This window comes from Rhopalosiphum padi, chromosome 4, assembly GCF_020882245.1.
Source record: "Rhopalosiphum padi isolate XX-2018 chromosome 4, ASM2088224v1, whole genome shotgun sequence".
Lineage (NCBI taxonomy): Eukaryota > Metazoa > Arthropoda > Insecta > Hemiptera > Aphididae > Rhopalosiphum > Rhopalosiphum padi.
In genome coordinates this window covers 15362751-15384531 of record NC_083600.1, presented here as the reverse complement: position 1 = coordinate 15384531, position 21781 = coordinate 15362751, and the positions used below count along the sequence as shown (strand labels likewise).

The 21781-nt window shown below is 31.1% G+C and overlaps 2 protein-coding genes across 4 annotated transcripts in view; both read left to right on the top strand.

Moving 5' to 3' along the window:
• LOC132929569 (lachesin-like) overlaps positions 1 to 8477 on the top strand; it is a 396933-nt gene extending 388456 nt beyond the window's left edge. For 2 of the 3 annotated variants that reach the window (XM_060995009.1, XM_060995008.1), the window contains exons 6-7: positions 863 to 1162; positions 6900 to 8477. In XM_060995009.1, coding sequence (XP_060850992.1) covers positions 863 to 1162; positions 6900 to 7081 — 482 coding nt within the window. In that variant the 3' untranslated portion in view covers positions 7082 to 8477. The remainder of the gene's footprint in view (positions 1 to 862; positions 1163 to 6899) is intronic. The other variant, XM_060995011.1, reaches the window with a different exon arrangement.
• Positions 8478 to 10268: 1791 nt separating this feature from the next.
• LOC132928751 (radial spoke head 10 homolog B-like) lies at positions 10269 to 20088 on the top strand. Its single transcript, XM_060993615.1, has 6 exons — positions 10269 to 10293; positions 13802 to 13937; positions 14140 to 14320; positions 15000 to 15356; positions 18576 to 18720; positions 19391 to 20088. The coding sequence occupies exons 1-6, from the start codon at positions 10269 to 10271 to the stop codon at positions 20086 to 20088; spliced, it is 1542 nt and encodes a 513-aa protein (XP_060849598.1).
• Positions 20089 to 21781: the final 1693 nt, after the last annotated feature.

The following is a 21781-nucleotide window of genomic DNA, read 5'->3' as shown; positions in this document are numbered from 1 at the left end:
ATATTGTTTTTTTGTATACATATAAGTATGTAGATGATTCCACGGAAGACAACGGATATTCCGCTCGCGAATAATCGAGAGTACACTGTATTTATATATGTGTGTGTGTGTGTGTCAATTATAAATAACCAAACGTCGTAAATTATTGTGACTTGTAAAAACCGTATAAATACCAATAAATGTGTGCATATGAATATAATACATAACCGTGGTATTAGTGTTATTATTTATTTTAATTACATTTCAGCGTTAAAATCGTTATGCGCAAACTGTGATCGAATTTAATTAAAAGTCAAATTCATATATTTTATAATAAAGTGTAATTATTCTATTAATGCAGTATGCGATTAAACGAATTTTCGCTCACTTTCTAAATTATAATAACACAGTATATTCAAAAACAATATTTTATCCCATCATGTTTGTTGAAAAAAAAATAATATTCATGTTTAAAATATTTCGGTGTTCAATATAAATGTCGACTAAAAAATCGAAATGCGTTTAGAAATCGATATGTCCAGATGTAACATATCGTATCATTGTCTATAGTCGGAATCGATCGTATTCAAAATATTAAATTAATTTTGTCTAACAGTATATATTATACTATATATTATGCAATATTCTTTATTACACCGCGAGTTTTCAATGATTATCGCGTAAAACGTATAAAAACGAACTTAATACATTATACATCCAAACAAATGTTGTCGTTGTGACATAATATATTATTATAATGTCACGCGCATTGAACACCCAACAACTCTGATACGGCCCCGTAAATAATAATAACGACAAGACGAAAAAAAATAAAATATATTATAATATGAGTAGACATAATGTTATCCGTTTCGTCCGGCAGTGCCAAAGATCGAGATCATGGGCGAGTCGGACATCCACGTGATGGAGGGCAGCTCGGTGAGCCTGAAGTGCGTGATCCGGCAGAGCGTCCGGGACCCGGACTACATATTCTGGTACCAGAACAACAAGCGGGTGCTGGACTACGGCAAGGGCGCCAAGGTGATCAGCAGCGAGCGGTTGGACGCCAACACGATGGTGGCCACGTTGACCATCAACAACGCGGTGCGGCACGACTCGGGCAACTACACGTGTCAGCCGTCCAATTTGGACTCGGCCAGCGCGTACCTGCACGTCTTGAACGGTAAAATACGTGTAAAAAATATATAAAATCGGCTTTTAAAACGGTAACGGACATTACGGTAACGCTGTCGGTTTTTCATTCGCCGCAGACGACGTACGTACGACCGAAATATTAACAAAACGTTTTCATAATACGCGCCATCGCGGGCAGGCGGGCACGACCTATTCGGTTTAGATTTTATTCAAATCTACTAAGCAGTCTGTAGTTGTTCTTCCGAAATCCCTTTACCCCGCCGCGGCCGTTATTATAATATTCGCGAACGATCCGACTGTACGTGCGGCTCGTACACTCCGTAATATATACATATATATATATATATATATATATACACTGCACCTCTATAACCGCGAACCCTCTGCTGTGTTTGAAGTGTTTGACTTAACAAATGCGTTTTTCGTTGCCGGCGAAATCGAATGGAAATAATTCAAACCAAATAAATCATAAGTTTATAATATAAGGTACAGATTTTATATGTTTCCTCGGGTTCGAATTTTAGATTCCGCCGCCGGCGTTTAATTACTCATAAATTATGAACAAATAAATAACATCATTGTAACTTGGTAAGTACTCAAAACTATACGAACGCTATAAAAAAATTTAACAAACAACGAAAGCACTTAAAGTGTCAAACTCCGTACACAAATCTTGTTTAATATTTTTTCTTCGAGCCGAAAACTATTTGAGTTATTATTTCTATTAAATAATAAGCGTTGGAAAAAGCGAGAAAAATATTTGTTGTGTATAGTTTATTGGAATTCTTTAATTTCTAATGTGGCTAGGTTTAACACTAAACGCGTTTACGAGTGATTTGTGACCATATTCGAATTGTGCGTTAAAAACACATTACAGAAATTACAATCAACAAAAAAAAAAAAAAAACATTGCTTAACAAGATGTATTGATTTAAATTTTAAAATAATTGCATTATTCTTGATAGGTAATATTTTTTGCAAAATTATAATTTTGGCGGCGCGATAATATATTGGCAATATTGGTACATCTGTGTTTAGGTGTCTTTCAAGAGATAATCACGTGATTTAAAACATTACAAAAATACCACAACTCGAAACCCCCCAGATGGAATAAATAATAACGTTCATTAAAAACAAATAAAGTACATTGATATTTCTTTAAAACGTACTTATAACAAATTCACAAATATGTTTTAACGAAATTAACGAAATTCACAAAAAATATAAATATTGTATCGTTGTACACGATTTTTTGTTCAGTTTATATATTTTATATGCTTTTTGTTAATATCAAACATTTAATAATTAATTAATAAAATTACATTGTATGAACCAAATTTCGATGTCGTGATGTAATTACAAAAATACACACATTTTCGTTTAAAATAATCAATAAAATATTTAGAATGCTTGTGTTCTTTTTTTTTTGTACATTTTCATATCTAAAAATAATATTACATTTTTAAATATATAATGTATAAAAGTACCTATATAGGATAAAATATTTAACGTTCCACAAAAAACACATATTTTAAATTACTCATTTAAAAATGAGTCTAATATGTCCCAATAAAATCAAAATTATTCGGCTGTTATATATTGGAAATCAATAATGCCATACTCCTTATATACCATTAGGATATTTTTTTATTAAAACAATGTTTGTTTTATTCAATACTTAATATTATTTCTGAGTCAAGCTGTAAACAGTTTAAGTTACTTATAAAACAACTTATAAAACCTAACCAATAACAAGCAAATATAGCCAAATTCTCTGCAGCAATTTTTTAAATTATAAAAACATAATCTTCATATTTTATTTATGCTATACCAAACCTTGTTTTAAATGTAACTTTAAGTATGTTGAACTTTTATTAAATAAGTTTAATATGAATAAATTAACAATGTTTAAAATTTGTTTTAAATTTTTATTTATTGTTATTGAACGTTTAAAAAAATGGTTTATTCGTTAAATTATCTATTAAGTGATGTTTCTCATCTAAAACAATATTTTTTTATATACGAACTGAAACACAAAAGATACTTAAAAATGAATAATAATGCATTCATTAATCATTGGGTTTCCGAGTATATAATATACAACCATTAATTTTTCGCGATACGTATTATATTTTTACGCAACGGAAATCGGTAAGAATGAAATAAAACGCATTTACAACGACAAAAAATGACTAAAAATATAAGACAAAAGATATAACATTCAATTCTTTGGTACATAATCCGAAGCGCGTCCCGTCTTTAGAAATAATTATCAGACTATTATCATTCACGATTTGAAATAAGAATCGGGTCGGAGAGGAAAATGGTAAGGAAAACTTAGGGCTACAGCGTCTAGTTATTGTCACTGAAACGGTCAGGCATAGACATTGTCTTGCAGTTGTGGATTGGTATTAAATACCGACTGCTTTCGCTGAAAAACTGCTCTGACAAAATATTTTTTTAACATCTTTCCGAGTCGGTATCGTAATTTTTACTAGGTAGTAGGTACCTACTGCGTACTTGAACACAATATAAAATGACAAAGGAAACCGACAAATTCTCTACGTAACATATACCAAAAGCGTGTGTGTGTGTGTGTGTGTGTGTGTGTGTGTGTGTGTGTGTGTGTGTGTGTGTGCTGCGTATTATGCCTGACGGAGTTGGACAAACTTCTTAGTAGTGCCGCACGCACACACACACACATAATATTATACAGTCGCCGGAACAAGACAATATCGTGCTAAATAATAAATTGTCGGCGCTCTTTAAAATATAGTCGTATAGTGCGCGGGATGGCTTTATAATATACCTATGGTTTCGGGTGAGCACAAAAATTAGCGACGCCGAGTAATATTATACGGCACGATGTGTTAATTAAATTTGCCGTTGGGTAGGATTATAAAAACGGTCGCCGTGAATACATTTCCATATTAACGCGTCGAGAGACGAATGAGATGTGAGCGCTTGTGCGGGTATGTGTGTGCACACGGGTATACATGCAATATAATATTATATATATTTTTGCAACGCGCGGGGCACAGTTAAAATTCACTCGGATTATTCAAAATCTGTATATTCTACTAATAAAAATTCGCATTTTTCTTCGTCTAATTCTCTGTCCAAAACTCAATCACTGCAGCTATTTTTTTAGTTTACCTGCTTATTATTAGTCTATTATTGTTATCGAAACATCAAATTCGTTCAATCGTCATTGAATTGTAACTTCTACGCCGTAAATTAAATTTGTTTCATTTTTTTGTTCTTAGTTTTACATTAGAAAACATTAGAGCTAGGCAAATACTGAATTCTGCAAATTGTATAATACGATTTTAAAACGAGTGCATTAACTGTACATTTATTCAAAACATATCAATTAAACGTAACATTGGATAATGATACTTTAGTCTTGAGTAAATAAACACCTATAGCGTCCATGCCTCACAGTATCAATTTGATAAAAAAAAAAATCACTTCTTAGGATTACTTTATCGATCTGCCGTCCGAAATTTCAACTTCAAAAACTGCTCTTGCGATAGAAAATTTAATTTCAATACTATAAAATTGCTAACTCATCGGATATTCGAAAATGTGAACACAATAAACGATTAATCTTATTCCACTAATCTTGTTCCATAAAACGCGAACATAGGAAATTATATCTCCTAAAAGTACTTCCGAGAGCTCATTAATATTCATATGGTATTCGCAACTGCTCCTGTGTATAGAACTTTGAAAAAGTTAACTTGAAAATATTATACTCCAAGGCATTAGTGTGATTTCTTAAGTATTTAAACAATAAATAATAATCGGCGTGTTCCCTGATGTATTATTGAAAAAAAAATCGAACGCTTAATTAAAAATAAACTTTTACCATACATTTAAATTTAAATGTTTAAAGTCTACATAACTTACTTAAGTTTTGCATTTAATTTAACAAGATGAAAGTTAGTTCTTTATAAATTAGTTACTTTGAAATAAAACATTATTTTCTATACAATTGAGTACATTTATATTATATAATTTATTAGAAAGTACATATTTTTGAATATGTAATATATTAAAACTGTAAAATTTCCTTTGGTCTTTCGTTCAATTTAAAACGTGTTGCTAAAAATACGATTTAATTATATTTACATTTAAAACATAAACTTAAGTAAATTAATTTTTTTAAATAAATAACTTGAAACTGTGTTTGTATAGTATTAAACAAACACTACCTCATTGATTCTGATAGCCAGTGTTCGTGATCAACTATAAAATATAAAAGTAAAACTTTCAATTAGTCAGTAAACACAATAAACTGGAAAATAAAATTAAGTTGTTATTTATTAGTCTTATATTTTTCTTAACTTGTATTATTCTTAACTTATATTTTTTATCTTCAAATACTAATTCGTTATTTCGTATAATTTTTCATAACAAGTTTGTATTTTTCGAGACTAAGAAATTAATAAAGTTAAACGCATAGTACTACAATATAAAACTTAAATTTATTTGGATCGGACTCGTGAGAAATATACTGAAAAACATTTATTTTAGATTGGCACAGAATAGTATGGCAATGATCTTACCGGGAACATACAATATCGATTTCCGTCATATGTTCATTTTTTCGAACGCCGTTTGTCATAAACAATAAGAGAAAAAAAAAATAATTATTGTTGAACAGGATCGCCGTACCATATTCGAAACGATTGCCTCTTAAGCACGCGATTGAAATATATACATGTACATATATAAACAGGGATACAGGGAAGGCTAAAATTACTATTCCCAGTCTGAACTGGGGAGTCGACAGTGAAGTAATATAATCGAAATAAAATATATACCAATATAAAATAGTAATTCCAGCAGCGATTCTGTTTATATTAAATTGGAGTCATCGGCTGATTTCATAGGACGTTGTCTGTTTTCTAAGCTCTCGTTTTTCCAACTACAATCTTTATGCATATATAGTGTATCGGTCACAGAACACCGGCTCGTTTACAAGTTGTACAACACCGTAATTCGATCCACCGTTATTGTGTACCGAAGTAATAATAACACGGCCCTGTCCCGCTCGACACGTCACTTGAATGGTCGCGCTATTGCGGACGCGCGGTGATCTAGAGAGTAGAAACTATAGTGACAAAAATAGATAAGCCCTCTAAAACATATCAACATATATTTGTAAATTACTTGTACGCATCACAATGATCTGTACTTAGATTAAAATTTTATCGAATTTATTAATTTAAATCAATTTAAAATGTTAATCACTACTTCGTGTTTTTTATATCTCCATCTATTATTTTTATTTATTTTTCACTTTTTTTTTCAAACATTTTGACAAGGTTGTAAAAAACACAGTACAACGAACCAAAATTATTTTCGTCAGATTATTATATTATTAACTATTATCGAATAGCACATACCATTAAATTAAGTAGTATACTATACTACCTATAATTTGATCCGAAAAAATATTTTAGTCTTTGAAACTCGTTATATTTATTGCCGCAGTGAAAACCTTAGATAGTGTGCTGCTGATCGTCGTAAAAATGACGAAACACGATTTTAAACCAACGCAAGAGCGGTGAGGGGTGGAATAAAATTACGAGCCAATCCCAGAAACGCGAGACCCGTTCCCCCATACCTCTCTTCCTTGTCTAGTCTAAAACAATAATATTATATTATAATGTACCTACGCGAGTGTCGAATTTATAATAAAATGGTCTTTTTTTTATATTTTTTTTTTTTTTTGTTTTCTCTGTCCGTCCTTGCAGGCGAACATCCGGCCGCCATACAACGGGGACACAGTTCCGGCACTCAGATACCCATCCGCCTGTTGGGACCTCTCTCGGCCGTGTTGGGACTCAGCTCCAGCCACTCGACGAGGGCCGCCCTGCTGACGACCGCGTTCGCCGTCGACCTGGCCGTCCGGACGCTGTACTCGATGATCGTCTAAACGGGCGACACCAAGGGAGCCTATCGCGAGCCTGCAGTACAGCCGCCGCCGAACCAACCGAACGACTTACATACCAAATAATCAGAAAAAATACCCCCCCACAAAAAATATTACACACCACGTCGCCGACGGTTAAACCACGTCCGAGGACGTGCAGCTAAGCGTATCGATGAAATGCGCACGAACACTGTGCGCGCACAACATACACAATATGTTACCAAAATTAATTTTCCGCCGTACAATATACCAATATCGCGCAAAGACGATTTGTTTTCATTATTATTAATATTTATATTATTACCATGCGAACGAGTCTATGTATATAATATTAAACTTGAACCGCGGGTGTCCGTCGGCGACGCGTTCTTTTCCGAACGTGTACAGTTTTTTACGTGTATTTACTTATAACTATCATTATTATTATTATTATTATTATTATTATTGGATGTCTAATAAAAAAAAAATTGAAAAAGTTACTGATTAGCTTAAATATAACGGAATTTATAATTTTTTTTTAATTATATTACACAACCGTATATACATATATATATATATATTATAATATTATACCTAATATACGTATTGAGTTTACGGCCAATTGACCAATGATTATATTATATTATATGTTATGATTTATACCTATTATATAATATTATTATTGTCATATTGTACATTATTGTCGATAACCCGACAAACGAATAATGACGTACAGTGATGGACTTATATTGTTCACTTGTAAAAATTCTACATTTGCTTATTATTTTGATAAACATTTTTTCAGACATTCCAAAAGTCCATGAAAATTATGTGTTTATAAACATTATTCGAGAAAAATAACTTATAATAAATAAAACCATAGGTTATTATTATTATTATTATTATTATTATTATAATTACTATACTACTACTAAACTATTTTGCTCTAAATGTTGTTATTGTTTTGATTTGTTCTTTAAATGTATTGTATAAAATTACGCTAAAAAATGATATTACTTACGGTTGATATTTATGTACAGCACGTGTATACTAATTTTTAAACATTCTTTCATTCTAGTCTATGACGATTACATATTGATATATAAATATAACTACTAATGGTGCGCTGTTTATGTAAATTATAACGCTATAAAATCAAATATGAACAAAACTAGTTTATATTTTGCGTTCAGTACAGTAATATTACCTTAAATTATATTATAATTCCATTAAAATATTAATATAATTTATTATCCACGTAAATTAATATTGTTCTAGCCTTTTTTGATTGTTGTAAATTAAACATTTAATTTAAACTTTATTATGAGTCATATACTTAAAAATATATGTGTTGGTTTTTGTTTATGTTTTGCGATACTATTTTCCATATTTTGTACAGTGATGACGTGTTATGTTTCATATATTATTATTTGATCAAAAACTTCAAATATTATTATTTTTATTCAAATTGTTAATTTTTCTGATATAATAAAATAACAAAAAAAAAGTAATAAAAATAGTTATATAAATATATATATATGTATATTATATAATATATTATACTACTTATTTACCTACTAAAATTGTATAAAAAATATATTATACATTTTAGATAAGGAAAATGTGTACCGTTAAACTAACCTTTAATTTATTGTAATAAATGTTATATGAAATTATGCAAACTCTGTCTCTGACAATGGTTGACTATATACCTATATACCTATGTGTGTGTGTGTGTCACCAAAAATAATTCACACCATACATTTGTATTCATTATTCGTACGCTGCAGCGGCAGTATGCAATTTAGCAAACATTCGTTGGGATTTAGATTAGGTAATGATTATTTCACACACGAGCTTGTCGTCTCAATTTAATCTCACGGGTATAATTAAGTTAACTACTACCATTTCTTCAAACGATAAATATGGAAATTACTGTAACTAAAGTGCTAATGTTTCTACAGAACAGCTTAATTTTAATATGTAAATCGAGTAAAAATATTTAAACTCTATTCAAGAGTACCGAAGAATTGTCACGGGGAGCCTGTCGATCAAACGCTTATATGCGAAAACCAAAATAATGAACGACATAGAAAATAGGTTGGTTTTGAATAAATTCGTATACATACTTAATCTGTACATAATTTCTATCAATGTTGATAAAAACGCACCTGAAAAATATAAATAAATTAGCTTAAATTATCATAAAGACTAATTTTTATAAATCGATATTATTTTTACAAACTTGTAAAAAGTTCTCGAAACGTGATGGCACTATTCATTACAGTTTAATGTCTAGTGATATGTCGTCCATATACTTTATCGGCGTATATAAATATAAATGTATGATAATAATATCGAAAACTGACTATGTCACATCGCTTCAGATCATCAATCACCGTTGTCATTCCGGTTTAAACACTATGGTCAGATTTAAAAACGGTCTTTCGGTTTAAAATATAAATGTGGACAAGTATAACGAAAAGTTTATTTTTTTTTTTACCGAGACAGTGGGTTTTAGTACACCTTGATGAGACGAAAACCTCGCACTATAATGTATGGGTAGCCCAGGGTGAGTCTGAAAAAGTTCGTCTTCGACGTTCGACATCCGCAAAAAAGGCAACGATAGTGGCGGTGGCGTATCCGGGTCAGTTGGTACAACTTTAAACATACCAAAAAACATTTACGGTTTCGTTTCTCGGGCATTGAAAAATAAGTATCCCGGACCGATAATATATGACAGCGTGGCGGTGATGGCAGAGTTTCGATTTTGTTCCGCTTGTCATAATTTATTGGAAAAGTTCGTTGACTTCGTTGGCAGTCTTATTTTAAACTTGTTCTTTTAAGGGACAAGCCAGCTAGAGTTAAACGACGTGTGTGTGTATGTGTGTGTGTGTGTGTGTGTGTGTGTGTGTGTGTGTGTGTGTGTGTGTGTGTGTGTGCATGTATATTTTAATATTTGTACAACAGCACATATTTTATATTTTTTTTTCTGATTACTAGACGAGGTCTAAATGAAAAAAAAGATAGGAACATTTTTAAAAAATCCTTATCAAACAGATACAGTCAACGCACAATAAAAATGGTAACATTTAAGTAATAGTTGCCATGTGACCATTATACCTAGTTATAACTTACTGATTGTCAAATCTAAATTCGATCGCAGATATTTCCATTGCAGAAAACACTTTAAATTTAATTTGTAATAAAAATGACTTCTTCCGAAGAACAAAAAGGTAAGTGCAAGATTTCAATATCAGTTTATTTGAGATAAATAGTATTTGTAGATTCACAACAACTTTTTACAGAGAGATTACAATCTTTGGTTATACATTTTTGCTGCCACACCGTAAATAAAATAAAATATAGTATATATATAATATATATAAAATATATAAAATATAGTATATAATATATAATAGAATAAAATCTCGACTCTTGAGAAAAATTTAATTTTTGCAAATAATTATTTCAAGTACGCAATAAAAGAACACAAAATGTATAAATAAATTATTTATTGATACATTTTGTTTTTAAACTTAAGAAAAGCTCTTTTTTATTTTGCATACATGTTTAAAATATAGGATTTTAAAATATTTGTAAAAATCAAAATTATATAGAATGTAAATACTTTGTGTGTAGACATTATCTATTAAACAATAACATGTGTGATAAGGTACATACCGTAAATATTTTTGATTAAGCGACAACTTTATGATAAAAAGAACTGCATCAACTTTGTATGACAAAGTACTGTGAACATACAAATATATACTACTGGAATATATTAGTCTACTAAGTTGAAAATTTCAACATTTTGACATAAAACAAATTATATATTTGCTTGTCATATAATTACAATACATAATCTAATGTGCAATGTAAAATATGTTTAGTAAAATAATTAAAGCAGTCGATAAAAAAACATTCAATAATATACACCAAAAAACCTTGTAGATGTTAGTTTTGTTCATTGCTCGTTTAAAAAATTAAAACGTTTTTTATGGTACTTTATAAACATTAAAAATGAAAAAATGGTAAATTCTCAGAGGAAATGGTTTTAATAAGCGTTTTTTTCTTTTATTTATTCAACTTTTTTAAAAAATTGTATAAGTATGCCAAAATATATTTGTTCTTTAGACATTACTGTTCTAAATTGCACTCACTCAATTTTTATATAAAAAGTGCACGTTCAATTAATGTTCATCACAAATGGTCTTTGTATTATTTTAAAGTACTTCCGTGACTGTTATTTAAGACATGCTATTTTATACGCTTGAAATTCTAAAATTCAATTGTATAATAAAAACTTATACTTACATTTTTAACACACATTATTAAAGTTTTAACTGATATAAGTGAAGTTGTTTGAATAATAAAAACAACCGTACAATATATCAGAATTTAAAAATTGTTCATATTAATAAGACTAAATAAATTAAATGCAATTAGTTTACTATTCAATGAAAATATTTTAATATTCAGATAATGAATGTTATAACGTATTATTATTATTGTTTAAGGTATGATGTACTTTTATATTAAATATAAAAATTATGATTACTCTTTAACTTCAAAGTAAGAAATATCAGTCACATATAAATTAAAATATTATTTAATAACAAATAAAAATATGCTAAAATATTTTAATATATAAATTTAAATATTACATAATACAGAATTTCCTAAACATAATTATTGATCTACAGGTTTTTAAAATACCTGAAAAAACTATTTAGGATATAACACGTCTCAATTATTGATATTGAGTATTTCCTTAGATTAAAAATTCTATACAAAACAGTATTGTTACAATAAGCAGGTAATTTTTGGTATTTTCCAAAAATATTAAAAATACAACTATACCACATTATCGGTAATCCGTGAGCAATATACAAATATTTTGAACAATTCTATAGTTATTATAATCATTAATCATCTTAATATTTTCAGCATAGTTATTTCCATATATTATTTATTATAGAATTGTATAGACGCAATATAATTTCCATAAAACGTCGACCATACGATGTTACTCATATCATATTCGTTACCATATAATAATATGTATTAATACATTTTAAAAATCTTAACTCGTAAATTATTTTTATGTGCACTTAAAATACCAAGCTCCGACGAGTACCCAACACCCGTCCGTACAATATTCTGTCCGTTCCTTTTTTACATAAAAATATAAATCATTCCTGTTTAAATAAATTGATACTTGAATATATACGTTGCAAAATAGTAAAAAAAAAAAAAAGAAAGAAAGAAGATACCTCGACATAGAAGAAATAATATCTAAGATATTATTGTTAGTTATATTTTTCCTCTATCTGTCGTATAAAGTATATCGGAGTCGTGTAAGATAATATAATGTATTGGGCTTTTGGTCAAATTAAATTCCTCTGCCATTCCAGAGTGTAAGCAATTGCGTTAAGTGCAAGTAAACGTCAATGCGGGCCGTTTGAAAATAAAGATTAAAATAAATATTAATATTTTGTACTAAAATACATCTTAACCTATATCGCGGAACAAAAATTATTAATGCGCAATAGTAACGTAACCATGGACAACATATACATATCATACCAACAAGAGACATCGGATATTGTTGGATGAATATAATGTATAATATAATCTGTACACACCAAACTGGCTTGGGTCCAACTCATAATTCCTAAAACGGCCAATGAAATACTCGTAAAATCTGAGTAAACCGAGCTTAATAATCAATTAATTACAGTCGCTATTATATTCAATGCCAATGCGTCTTCTATAAATTATTTGAAAACGTAATCTGTTAGTTACCTGAACGGAATTATCAGCGAAGACTACGTTTAATACGCTCATATAAACGCATAGATAAGAATAATCGATTATACGCTTTCCAAAAACATTCAGTTTTAAAACATTTAAATTGCACAACTTAAGTTTATATAAACGTTAATAATATCGAAGTTATCTGAAAACTTTTGAACACCTCGTGCACATTAGCTGGAGGTTTTCGTTTTATATTAATAATAATAATTAATAACTATATACATAAGAGAACCCGAAAACCTATTTTTTGAAAAGCTAATCAAAAATAATTATTATGTTATTGTGTTATTATTTTGTTTATTACTAACATGTTATTATTTTTCATAATATTATAATAAAAATTTCAGTGACCCCGAAAATAGAGCACTGCAAATAAAAGATTTATAAACAAATGTTAAGTAAATAAAACTGTAACGCTTAAATTTAATAATAATAACGATTATAAATTATAAGATAACTATAATCAAATATTTATATAAATTTTCCCAACTCACATTCTCCAAAATATTTTATATAACTATCGTTATCAAAAAAGTATACTATAGAATCTGTAATATATCATAATACAACATAATGCAGTACTCATCTTACTTAGTGTTGTGTTCAAATCCTATTACATTAATATAGTTATGATCAGTTCAAACACACGTGATAGTAATAATTTTTTCTACATTATTTTTCTACTGAAAAAATACTATGCACACCACTAACATGCAACATTTTGTAATGTGCAAAATAAAATCAATTTCTCCATAATAAATATTAATAAAAATGTCAGTGACTTGCGATTATGATAAAAGTCGAACAAATAATATGTAATAGGTTTGTTTAAATTAGTGAGAAAAAATTACATTATATAATTTCACATAATAATATATTATATTTTATGTTACTTGATTTTCATTCGAATATTCACATCAGGGGTTCCGGTAAAATCATTTAGATTTTTGGAAAGCTTCGATGACAAGTGGCCGCTTTCTGAAATCGCCCGGGATAAAACCCATCATAAATTGAATGCTGCATTTTACAATTCGATGATCGGTTATGTTATTGATCAGTAAGACGAGATAATTTTTTAATCTTAAGTAACATTAAAAGCAGAAATAATTTGTAAAACATTACCGCGTTTAAATTTAATGCATTTAGTATTTTTTAGTGTAATTACTAATTATATTAATAACGATAGTTAAACATTATTTTACCGTCGCGTTTAGATGACAATAATTATTTATATTTTTAAAACCCAATTTTTTATAAAGCAAAGAACAATTGTCGTCATCGGAAATCACAGAAATGCAGGAAAAACTTGAAACAATCAGTGAAACACAAAATATAGGTCGATTAACGTATAAATCGGGTAACGTTTTCGAAGGACAATTGTTCGAACGGATCCCACACAACAAGGGACGTTTATGCCTTGAACGCGGCGTCATTTACGAGGTAACACGTTCACAGCCGAATATCAACATAATAAGTTAACAAATACATATTTGTATCTTAAGAACCTAATATTAACTTTACTTGATATAAGACTTCCTTTTGGTAACAGCCTAAAGGCTAATTGGCAGAAATTCTCCACTCTTCGCATTTACCCACTTTCCTTTTCAACTAACAATGTGATTTTCGGTCAACGTCTTATTACTTGACTAATGAAGTCAAGGAGTGGTCTTTTGCTGCGCTATGGCACTTTCTATTATTCTACTGAATACCTGGACTCGTTGTTATGGTGAAATATAATAATATGTCCAATTAACTTAGCTCTACTCGTTTTCAAGATCTCCGGGAAGTTAATAGTATCTTCAACTCCTTAGATGACTGTTTAGTAATTTATGTGTTCTATCCATATTATTCCAAGTAACCGTAGTCTATCCAAAATATTTGTTCTTCTGTATCACGTTTTATAGCGTGTCGGACGTTGTTCATAAAATTCACATGCCTATTTCGTTGACAACCGCCGGTACATCGTATTTAATTTAATTTTGGCGCAGTACCGAATAAATGCGCGAGACATTATATATATATATATATATATATGTAGTCCTTGACCAACACCTCGACGGTGACCTGACCGTTTATGGTTCACGATCACTTAGAGAAAAGTATTGTCACACATCCACAGGGACAGTTGAATGACGGTATTCCCGAGGGCAGGGGATTCATAAAATGGCTGGACGGCAGTTGGTACAGAGGCGAATTCCTGAAGGGCCTGAGACACGGCAGGGGACTGCACGTGTCCTGCGAAGACGGCCGCCGATGGTACAGCGGCGAGTGGACCGTCGGCAAGAGGAACGGACGCGGAGAAACTTCCTGCTGCGTCGGTCAACCGGACGGCGCGTTGAATTACTCCGGTGACTGGGTGGACGGGCGGCCGCACGGCAGCGGCACTGCGAGTTGGCCGGACGGGACACGGTACACCGGTGGCTGGGCACGCGGCCGCCAGCACGGCCGCGGCAAGACAGTGTGGCCAAACGACCACGTGAGTTTACTTCGGGTTATACGTAATAAGTGTCGAATTCTGTTGGATTAAACGAAATTTTACGGGAAAAAATTGTACAATACTTCCCATACGGCGCAGTGTACACTTCCCGCGATCGTTGGTCCGTGCGCAAAACGCTTAGTTCGACCAATCAAATGTTACCTTATTCGTCTAATCAAACACGTTTCATGAAATGTCTGTTGTAATTCCTTTTCTTTTTCATTTCACTCGACTATATTATTATCATAACACACGGTTTTGTTTTCTTCGAGTCTGCGTACAACGCCTTATAAATGTCCGAAATGTACGAATTTATCTTTTAATTGTCGCTAGCCCGCTGGCGTTTATCCTAATAAATAATTGCCTCGAGTTTCAAGCGATAAAGCGGGGTGGAGGGGGAGATTGTGCTTACTTGAGCTATACGCGCCATATACCACACAGAGATCTTGTTTGATAGCAACCGGTCGTAAACACGTGCTGAGCCTTATGCGAGTATCATTCTATATACGATAATAATACCGAAGCTGTAGCTAATATACAATTACCTGATATATTACCGGCTCTATTATAGATTTATTTGAAATGTAAACAAAACGGCGAACAGCGTTTCGGTCGAATATATTTTGATTTCGAAGACAGAATAAACAGATTTTATTATTCATATTTAGAATGGCCTACGTCCTAATGGGCACATAGTACATTAAATATACTTGTGAATAAAATATTGCTATTCTATATAAATTAATAATCTTATAGCTAACAATCTAGAGGCCGGTTCGACATGCTCAAAACTCGATTTTAAAATCGGTTATAAAGTTATCTTATTAACGGAATCCAGATCATCGTTCTAAAATTGACCGGACGAGGGTAAAATACATATTATACAACACATAAACACTAAACTTGTAAACATAATTGGTCACAAAAAAAACCGGAAATTACTGTTTTAAAACCCAAATGTTCGTATTTCATTATACATAAATCGCTAGAAATCCAAATTGGGAACTAACGTTGCCGTTAGTGTGTACATACTTTTTGTCTAAAGTACATACAACAATACTATACATTCATCAATTCTTAAAAATCATCACTGCTACGACTTGGTAAAAATATTTATACTTTTCCATTATATACAATAATATGACGTATAAATAATGCAGTACATTATAATATGCGCGCATACATACTACGGTGTGCTTGCCGTATAAGCTTTTTCAATAAAGTCACTCGTAAGTATATTATGATTAAGGGTGCGTGAAAAAAGTCTTGTAAAATGTATACAAAATATACGCGAGTAATTTACACATCAATACTACACGACGTCGTATGCAAGCATTGGTCCGAGTCACAATCTCAAATGCAATATATATGCGTGCGTGCGTGCGTGTGTGCGTGTATCTGTATAAATATATTGTCCTCGGCGGACTCGCGAGAAAATGGGTGTGCACTACGTGAGAAGATTCGGAAAATAATTTAAAAGAAATTCGTCGGCGTAATCGCATTGAACTCGCGATAAAACGCCGCCGGTGAACTACTCTTTGTCGATCGCACAGTGTTTGGTTTGGAATTAAATTCCTTGAGGAATATTCGGACAGGAGACGCGAAAGGCGTAATGGCATTACGCAATAATAAATATATTATTATTATTTTTTTTATTATTATGACAATAACTCTGTGTGGAACAGAATGCCAATAAAAGAAAGAAAAAAATCTTAAATATGATTCTTCTCGTACGGTATCCGTATTAGCATTATAACATGTGACAATGTTGGAAGTGAGTAAACTTAAAAACACCGTCTGGTGATGGTGTAGTAATTGTCATAGTTTCTAGTCTAACAGGCAATTATGAGAGTAAAGTGCGTTTGGTTTTGTAACTTGAAATCATATTTCTGTAGACACGCGTGGTCGAACTTTTTCTGTAAAGTTAGGTGATATGTAATAATATATTTTATTTCAAAATCGACAAGATTATAATAGTATGCTTGTAGTTCAAATAAGATTTACGGGGATTAATATTAAACATTATGAATATATGATGGCACATACATAATTTTGTTCACGATTTTGTATTGATCGTTGTTTAATATTGTCAAAAGCTGTCTGTAAATAATAGTCTCGAGTAGGTACGCTTGCTATATTAAATATATGAAAATTGGTGTTTAAGCATTTTGATATTTAAAAAAAAAACTTTTTTGTAAATAATTACTGCTGTCAATCAAGAAGTTTACTACATATTATTAAGAACGCAAAAATTGTTCAAATTTAAAAATGTCTATGTGATGCAATTTAAATTATTGTGGAATACGATGTAACCGATTAAAAATACGAAATAACGCATTCACGCGGAGCCAAATCTATTACTTTGTGACTAATGAGTTATGGCCAGTGATATGATGTTGCCGATGTAGGTACCTACATTTTTCTACAAAGACTTGTCCTTTAGCGGTCATCGAAACGTAAAAAAAATGATATGGTAACGCTAAATAATACGCTATAACAGTTATAGTATATTTATTAATTAATTCCGTATTTCAACAAAAATACATATAACACATTTGTTTTAATATCATATCCAGATATATTCTTTCATTCTCTTTTTTTTTACTTCTCTGGTTATTTTTTTCTAACCTTGATATTAAAATTTAATATTATTTTATATAGTTTACCTACAAATTTTAAATTATGATATTATCGTATTGTTTTACGATATATAATATTGTAGTGATGTAAACACTGACAAGATTTCACAAATTATTTTAAACCTTTACGTGTTATTCTATAGTATATTATTATACTCAATTAAACCAATAGACGAAATTATTTATTTTTCTTATATTATAAATTAGTTATGTGAATTATTCAGATTATAAACTAGTAAAATAATAGGTAAATATCGAATATAATATAATAATATAATATTTTATTGAATAACACCAAAAGTTATATATCTTCTTTAAATAATAATTACTATTTAATCAGACATTTTGGAAAATACATAAACTGAGAAATAACACGCGTTTTCAGTACAATATAATTATTATAATTCTGGTCGATTATTCGAGTATAGGATGTCCTGCTAATCACATCCGTATTTGCATTTTTCATACTCCATATTATGATAAATTATGGTATGTATTAAATTTATATCTCAAAAATACATTTTCATATAATAAATATACTATAAAAACGTATATTATAATAATATAATACTTATGACAGGTATATGAAGGTGATTGGGTGGACGGGCACATGGACGGTACAGGCACATACGAATGGAATAGCAATCCTCGAGACTACGACCGACTTGTGCTTCTATGCTTGTGTGACAAGTACACTGGCCAATGGTCAAAATCAAACAAACACGGTAAGGATAAGCAATACAGGACAAAATAATAAATAATCTCTAGGAAGTTACAATAACTTATGCATAATAATAACTTATTATGTTAAATTAATAACATACCGAGTGCAATTGAAATGATATACGTTTCATAGAAGTGTCAAACTTTGAAGTGGTATCTTAAGTTTACGAAACCTATATACGGGGAGTTATTTCAATTTGAATAATGGACTTTAATCTTAGATATGAGGACATCATTTTGACAGTATACCGCGTGACATAACAAAGATGCACAAACATTTCATGAAGTTCTTTGCGATATCATCAAATAATAATAATAATAATGCACATTATGATTAATCTATATAAATATGCGTGTGATTCGCACTTTAGTCGAGAAATTCATCGTAAGCAAACTATTTATAAATTTACAATCACCCGATGTTTGAACGGTTTTCGGAATTTAAAATTAAACGTCAATTATCGTTGAATAATTAACATTGAGACACATAATGTTTGACAGTAAAAGTTCACTTATGCACGTGTTCTTAATCTGTACGATTTAGTACATAACATATTTAATTTTTCGTGACGTGTTCAAAACAAAAACTATTTTCAATTCACAATATATGACATTATGTACATAACAATCTTATTCGTATAATGTAAATACACAATATTAATCTCAACGCAGGTCTGGGTGTATTCTATTCGGCGGACACCGGAACAACGGTGACGGGACGCTGGGCGAACGACTCTCTGGACGGTCCATGTGAAATCGTCTTATCTACCGGTCGGCCACCAAAGGCTTCCGGTCTCGTGTTTCGTGACAACGTCCTTTATGAAACTTCACCGGAAACACCTACTCCCACCTCTAGTATGAGTCACAAACTTGGTGTGTCGACCCCCGGTCGTAAACGTCGTCTTTCGTACAAACCCATCACCGCCATTTCTACAAATTGTCAACTTTTAGTGGCCTCCGGAAGCCACGACCAAGAGTCCTCTATTGATTCCCGCGGTTTCCAGGCAACCACGTCGAACCGTCTGGTTCGGGCCGACATCCAGTTGGCGGACCAAGAAACGAAATGTGGTTACGACCTAACAGATCATGTCCTGAATATAGCAGCCAAGTGTAAGGAGAAACTGGGTGTGGTCACCACTCCAGCTTTGAACTTGGAACCGGATCTCCGAGACGCAGAATGCGCACTCAGCGTGTACAACGAGCATCTGGCAGAACTTTACCGGGTTTACGGTGCATTTTTGGCTGACGGCCCGATAACTTACCGACCACTGATGACTCGTCTCGGACTTTGGCAGATGATTATTGACAGCCGTCTCCACGTGTACATTTCACTGGCCGACTTCGACGACCTGTTGTGTGAGTATATATAACACTATTGTTATATCGCCACTTATTTATATACGCTTTAATATGCTTCGATCGCTGTTAATAAACTCTTTAATATTATAACAATACTAATATAATAATATGCCATCGACAGGTATCGGTCTTCCGACTATTTGCAATTATCGAAAATGTCACATCCAGAGTGTATGACAATATTCAAGTTAAATAAACGTAAAGATAGATATTTATATGATGTGACAAAAAGCGTTTGAAAACTCCATATTATATACCTATATACACAAAATACTATCTTGACAACATTTATACACACTATAATTATTTCTCTCGTTTTTATCGCGCTTTGCATACGATTAATTTTTTATGTACATTAAAACGCGGTGTACAATAAAAACAGAATTCAAATCGGTTGTTCTTTTACACCATCGATTATTACGCACCTAAAACAAAACAAAAGACTCCGCCAGTCCACCACTTATATAAACATGGCACACCGTTAAAAAAAAGATCTCCTCATTTTTTTAAGTGACAACGTGATATTTCACAACAATACATATAATTCGTGTAGATATAAATGCGTCCATTAAAAAAAAAGACAAAAAATTACATATATATAATAACACAGACAATACACTAGCAATGGTATACACGATTTAACACACCATGATTAATATCGAAATGTATTACAACGTGGGCAAAGATACTTCAGTCCTATTATCAAACACTCAACACATACTATATATATATATATACCTCTGTGTAAAAATGCATTATTATTATTATTATTTATTTTATTGTTTTAATCACAGCACTAGTGCAATTCAGGACAGGGTTATGTGGTGACGCTGAACACGTATACTTGGTATGATAAAGTTTTTCTTTATTTTAATTAATAATTTTAAATCCTAATATAATATTATGTCCTATTTAGCGATACGACTATCAATTATTTCTAATCTTTACCCCTTTTTCAAATTAGTAATCGCGTTTATCGTTTTCATGACTATTATTGCACGTCATAATCTTCCGTAAAGGCATAACATCGCCACTTTACATAAAATATAATAACTATTATGTACAACTGTCAGTATGTTAGTAGCGACCCGCTGTTGTCAGTCTCTATACCGTAGCCGCTTATACACAGAGTCACAGCAGGACAAACGTACAAATATATTATATACATACACACTTTGTTATACGATTGCTCGCGTCACCATACACATTACGGCATTTGGAGTGGTATTTTTATTATTCTATAATTCTTGTAACCAAAACTGACGAAGCATATCGTAGTAGCTTCAGCATAACAGTTTTGACATAATATAATTATTAATTATACGTACAGAGCAATAATTTACATTTTATATGCTCACCCCATCGATTATTTAAATATCCATTTAATTTAAATCGTTTTCCGATCATCGTATTATCATCATAATTGATGTTTACGTTTACTGCTTACTTTTGCAACATAACTCATCCATCTTGAGTCAATTATAAACCATATATTATTGTTATTTATTGATTTTTTATTCACTACCTAAGTTGGTATCATTATTATTTATCACAATATTTTTATCATACTACTAACCTTATTATTGTTAGAAGCGTTATGGCAATGTACCGCTTTTAATTCCCAAACATTGTTATTATTGTTACCAACAAAAGCATCAGCCTTGTTTTTTCTTATATAATATGTATTTCCTTTCTTTTATCATA

Bases quoted from the DNA above. Each gene is read 5' to 3' on its own strand.
- LOC132928751 (XM_060993615.1), top strand. From the start codon at position 10,269: ATGACTTCTTCCGAAGAACAAAAAG. The intron at 10,294-13,801 runs GTAAGTGCAAGA...TATTCACATCAG, and splicing joins TTCTTCCGAAGAACAAAAAG to GGGTTCCGGTAAAATCATTT. The intron at 18,721-19,390 runs GTAAGGATAAGC...ATCTCAACGCAG, and splicing joins GTCAAAATCAAACAAACACG to GTCTGGGTGTATTCTATTCG.